This window comes from Ammodytes marinus, assembly GCF_949987685.1.
Source record: "Ammodytes marinus genome assembly, chromosome: 24".
In the NCBI taxonomy this organism is placed as follows: Eukaryota; Metazoa; Chordata; class Actinopteri; order Uranoscopiformes; family Ammodytidae; genus Ammodytes; species Ammodytes marinus.
Window position 1 is genome coordinate 3531977 of NC_137228.1, and position 6000 is coordinate 3537976.

The 6000-nt window shown below is 40.7% G+C and overlaps 1 protein-coding gene across 2 annotated transcripts in view; it reads right to left on the minus strand.

Annotated features, from left to right (window-relative positions):
* LOC307270069 (anosmin-1-like) overlaps window positions 1-6000 on the minus strand; it is a 30322-nt gene extending 24322 nt beyond the window's left edge. For both annotated transcript variants that reach the window (XM_080053208.1, XM_080053207.1), the window contains exons 1-2: window positions 5732-6000; window positions 452-499 (exon numbers count right to left, since the gene is read on the minus strand). In XM_080053208.1, the coding sequence (XP_079909334.1) occupies window positions 452-499; window positions 5732-5983 (300 nt within the window). In that variant the 5' untranslated portion in view covers window positions 5984-6000. The remainder of the gene's footprint in view (window positions 1-451; window positions 500-5731) is intronic.

Below are 6000 nucleotides of genomic sequence, written 5' to 3' on the forward strand. Positions count from 1 at the left end.
ATGTCATAGAAGTATCCTTTTTTTCCTAAGTTAATTTTCCAAGTGTAAAGCAGTCAGAACTAGTGAGAGTCAGAGCTAGTGGGATGTTTCCATCACTTGGGCTGTGTTCAAAAAGCCCTACTAACGTCCTACTCAATCATACTCATTTTGACGTCAATTTGAGTATGTTGTGGTTGTGTATGCGAGTTTGTGTAGGCAAGAAATGCCCGGATGAGTACTTACTTCCGGGGAAGATTTTGTGTATGGATCGATAGGTTAACTTTTCCTACTCAACCGCCCCACAATGCATTGCGTCTTTTCCAAACGACACGAAAGGATTTTTTTTTAAATTCTTTATTGCTTCTGTATACCTCAGTGTCAAGAAGAACCCCAAATAACAATTTTGAACGTGAAAATCAGCATTAATATGTGACCTTTAAAAAACATGGGGAAAATGAGCATGGTTACTTACCTTTGCGCATTGTTTATGGCTTCTACACCAGCCCAGGGAGCCATTACTCTGAAGAGAGAAACAAAGACAGAAGGACATAAGAACAAGTCAGTCTTACTGAATTTAGCACATATTACAGTAAAACACATTAAAGCTAGGGTGGGTAGCTTTTTCACTGTAATATTTGGCAAAAATGTCATATTAGCCATTCAGCTATATGTAGGTGAAGTGGTCTGAGAATATCTACTCATCAGTTTGCTCTCCCCTGCCTCTGTGTGCCGCCCCCAAAAAATTGCCACCGCTCATGTACACTTTGACCAATCAGAGCGAGGCTCCGATTCTCCGTTCTTATTGGCTGTTGGGACTGTCTGATCACTTTGGCACCGACGTTGTTGGTGTAGAGCGTGTCAGGGAGGGACCATAGGGGAGGGACCAAAGAGAACAAGTGGAGCGGTTGAGGTATTTGGATTCGAATCTCTATCCCAACTGCTATTTTCTCACCAAATCATATACCCCAGCTTTTATCCCCTTTGTAAGAGTTCACACTTGGTATTGCCTGACTGTTGTTTCCCCTGTATAAAGACACAATGAGTGTTGTTGTCCTCTCCGGGGTTTGTGGGGCTTGATGTCCTTCAGATCTCCCCCACTGTGAGGCCTGAGGCTTGTTTGCTGTAAAAAATAATGAGTGCACATCCAGGATGACTGGTCAAGTCACGTGGGACTGTTAGTGCAATAGATTTGGGGTTTTATTTTTTCCAGCGTGAGCGAAAGAGGCATACTGCTATCTAATCAGCACACCATGCTATTTCAAAGGATGAACGGTGCACACTATAAAAAACAATCTTTCCATAAAGGCATTTCAAACAGTCAGTATATTTGTGCAATAAAAAATGAAATAGAGTGCTTGATAGGGAACACTGGCCACGTCCTAAATGTTCAAATATTGGGTTTTGGAAAGTTATTTATATACTTATAGCTAGCTACATTGATACCAACATCCAGCCAGGTGATGGGGGTAGGGGCTTTCCAATGCCTAGCTAGCTGTCTATCAAGCACTTTACGTAGGGCAGAGTGTGACATTCTACAAACTCACACACACAGTCTCACTTACAAAGTCTCACACACACACACACACACACACACACACACACACACACACACACACACACACACACACACACACACACACACACACACACACACACAGGTAGTATTCAAACTGATTGGTGGGGACCTACTCCCATGGTTCACTGCACATATAGATTGATAGATTGATATGAAGGCTTACAACTACTTTCTACAGTATTGCCTTTGTGTGATTTAATTTGTCATAAGTCATTTGATTAGATAGTTAATGAGTTATTTAGACATTTGGTTATTTCAGCTTAATGTGCATTATCACTGTTCTTCAATACCACAGTGTATCTTCATGTTGTCTATCTCATAGCTGTCTATCTCAAGTACAAAATCACTGTTCAACGTTCACCCAAAGTGATTTATAATATCAGATTGGATCACTCACTTTGGTGCACCTGCTTACTTATGTACCTGACTGTTATTTATTTCATATACATTACACTATGATGTTCTTTGTTTTAATTTTTTTTTCAAAATCAGTGAATATCTCCTCACCTGTCTGCAGGGGCGTAGCACCAAATTCTGGGCCCCTATACAAAAAGTCCTGATGGGCCCCCTGAAAAGCGGTCTTACAATACACATGTCTCTCTGAGCCAGACAACTCCACAATATTTCATCTGATGAATGACCAAATCATTACTTTTACCGATGTTTCCCCCATAATATGTTTTAGTCAAGGTGGTCACTGGGTAGGGTCACAGGAGGCGCGGCGCAAAGCGCCGCGGCGAAAATTTTGGGGGTATTTTGCTCAAAGATGCCAATGCGCACTATAGAAATAAACAACTGTTTATTTGAATACAGATGTGCAATTTTGCTTGCTATGTGCAGGTATAATTTTACAGACAGTACAAAACACAATTAAAGAAAACTTCTACTGTTTTTGTGCAATACTATGCAGACACACTAAATACAAATAATAGACCATACACTTGTGTAGGCACATCAAGTGCAAATTAAACTTTTTAAAGTTCCTTTATGGATGGGGGGCTGTGATTATTGTGGACAATAGGCCTACTGTGATGCGATAGCCTATAATTCATTAATGGTTATTATTAGCCTACTTGCTTGATTTCTTTTTAAATACAGGTTGTTTTGGAACATGTCTTTCCCAATTTAAAACATAAAAATAAAGCAGCATTGAAAATTCAGAAAATCAATCTTGTTGGCCTACACTAGCATGCTGTTCTACAAATAACTTAATAGTTGAAATAATAAATACAATGTGTTTTCCCCTTAAAATGTCTAAATGCATTTCAAAGACAGTAACAGTGTGGCACTTCTTTAAACTTACTGAAACTTGCAGGGGCCATCACTCTCATGTATTCATCAGACTTTTCTTTGCGCTGTCTGAGCTGATAGATAGGTTGTGTTGCCACAGTGATGTGGAGTCTTAAACTGTCCTAGCTTTGCCAGCACTTATTTCTGTACAGCTAAATATCCCCATAGAAACATCGCTGCGTTTATTTTCGCCACCAGTTCAATTCAATGTTGGCTTGCTCCTGCTTACTCTCCCGCATACATGGCTTAGTCATGAGCAGGCCCCTGATCTCCTTGCAAGGGTCAGGGGCCTATCATGAGCCAGTCAATTATTTCTTTTTTTGGAATGGCATTGTTCAGGGCCTTCAAAGATCGGGGCCACACATTTAGCTTGTTAAAAAAAAAAAAAAAAAAAAAATTCTATGGGCCCCCCTCTGCCTTGGGCCCCCCCACGACTGTATCACTTTTCTACCCAGTCCGTCGGCCCTGCCTGTCTGTATGTGCGCGCTGAAAAAAAAATTGTGTTAATAATACACAGTCTAGGCTCTGTAAACAGGTATGTTGCAAGTTACATATGGGCCCCTCTTTTTGTTTACATGCCAGTTTACAGAGTCTAGGCTGTGGTTAAACACAATTTTTTTTTCAGTGCACACACATTACGGAACAATTGGTGGATCGTGAGGAGATATTCGCGGATTTTTGACGAAAAGTGATGTTGACAACAAGCGTTCTCTAGAATCACTGACTCCACCTTTAGCTTGTTCAAATCATGGATGTCTGAAAGTATGGATAAGATAAGATAAGATAAGATAAGATAAGATAAGATAAGATAAGATAAGATAAGATAAGATAAGATAAGATAAGATAAGATAAGATAAGATATAATTCCTGGCCAGCATACATATACTGTATATACACACAACGCATACATATCCCACCCATACCAAAAACATGAGCCCACAATACATATCCAAGATAAAGTGGTATGGAATGTATCTGCTTTAGTAGCTGTTACTCAGTACAAAAATACTAGCTTTGCCAGTGCATAGTATGATAGGTAAATAAAAATTATTAGGAGAGCATGCACACACACACACACACACACACACACACACACACACACACACACACACACACAAATAAATTGCACTCTCCAATGATCACATCGTTTAAACAGATATCCTCTATGACAGGGCAGAGGAGGGGGGAGGGACTAACCCTATCCCATCAGTCAGAGGGATGATCTCAACACACACACACACACACACACACACACACACACACACACACACACACACACACACACACACACACACACACACACACGCACACACACCCCACCCACGTCCATGAGGTCAGTGTGTGAGTGTGTTTCACACTTCGCCGGCCAATTATTTGACATCAGCGCAGCAAAAAAAAAAAACTATATCACTACATCGAATTTGATATTTTCTCAAATCTGCTTACAGTTGTCTGCTTCTTGGTTTTGTTGAGATACAAACAACCAAAAAATAAACCCCAAAAAATCAAGACAGCCCCACACAGGCTTTAATGACTATGTCTGATATCTATGTTGTGTTCTTTCTCTTTGTGGACTTAACATATCATTGTGTGCAGTTATCATTGTTATAAGTGTACAGGAATGCTGCCCAGATGAAGCCATGGAGCTAAGATGGGACTCTGTGTGTGTGTGTGTGTGTGTGTGTGTGTGTGTGTGTGTGTGTGTGTGTGTGTGTGTGTGTGTGTGTGTGTGTGTGTGTGTGTGTGTGTGTGTGTGTGTGTGTAGAGAGAGAGAGAGAGATAGGAGACAGATCTGTATGCATAACATAATCAGGATAACAAGCAATATGGTCTGCTCTGAATTTTGGTGTGAGTGAGTGAGTGAGTGAGTGAGTGAGTGAGTGAGTGAGTGAGTGAGTGAGTGAGTGAGTGAGTGAGTGAGTGAGTGAGTGAGTGAGTGAGTGAGTGAGTGAGTGAGTGAGAAGGTTTTATCAAAATGGGTTGCAAACATTCCACAATTAAATTGAAATAAATAGTTTGTTAATTGTTGCACCCCCTTTGTACAAAAGCGGTAGTGTTTTAGGGCAGCTGTTGTTCCTGGGTGAGCGTATATCCATGACTAAGGCATTAAGAAAAACTATATAAAAATGGTGTTCTTTGCACTGACGGTCTTGTTTGCCTTTACATGTAATTTATGATTATCAGAGGAAAAATTTCAGAAATATTTAAAAGTTCCTCATAGCACCTTTAGTATACTTAAAACGAAATTGGTTAAAAAGATGAATATTAGGAATGAACAGAAGAACCATGTTGTACTTAGCTATTTGAAACAGCATTTAGGATGTAGCTATGTGGGTGTGATTTCAAATCAAATTGTTGGGAAAATTTGTAAAAAATAATTAAAAATCTCATTCAAGCATTCGAAACACTATGTAATATGAAAGTATAGCCACAGTAAAAGCATGATTTGTTAGTACAATAAAAAGATAAGTCACCCGTATGCTTCTATACCGCACTTTTTATGCGCCACATCTTAGGAACAAACTCCCAGACAAAAACGTGAGGTAGCGTCCCCTGCGACTCTCGACTCTTTGAAATGTCTTCTAAATGCAATAAAATAAAATAAAATAAATAAAAGGGGTTTATTATCTCTTAATTGCAATTAGCCAACAATCATTTATTACTGTCTAATTTATAGACAAGCACTTTCAATATCTATTAGTCTGAATTGTTCCATATAAATAAACTTTCCCAATTATTTTGCCCTCACTGTCATACGTGCTATTTATACGGTTCTATAGCCTAACAAAGTACCATCAATTGTGCGCTCAGACAATGACCATGACATTGCCTATGGTTACTTTTATCAGAAGCGCATGAGTTCCAAGCCCGGTCCCGTCTCTTTACCTTCAGCAGCGGTGTAGTGGAGGAGGAGAGCGCGGCCACTCTGTGCAAGCCCAGGCACCGTGACGCACACCGCGCCCTGGAGACGCTCTCTGCCCAGGAATCCTCTCCATCATCCCCGCTACCGACGCCACCTCCGCCGGCACGATGGGGCTGCTGGGGCCGGGGCTTCCTGGAGCTCACGCCACCGGCGCTCAAGAGCAAAATAATCCACAAAAAAGACGCGCTCGCCATGACACCACCGCAAACCAGCATCGCTTCTGCCTAATGTG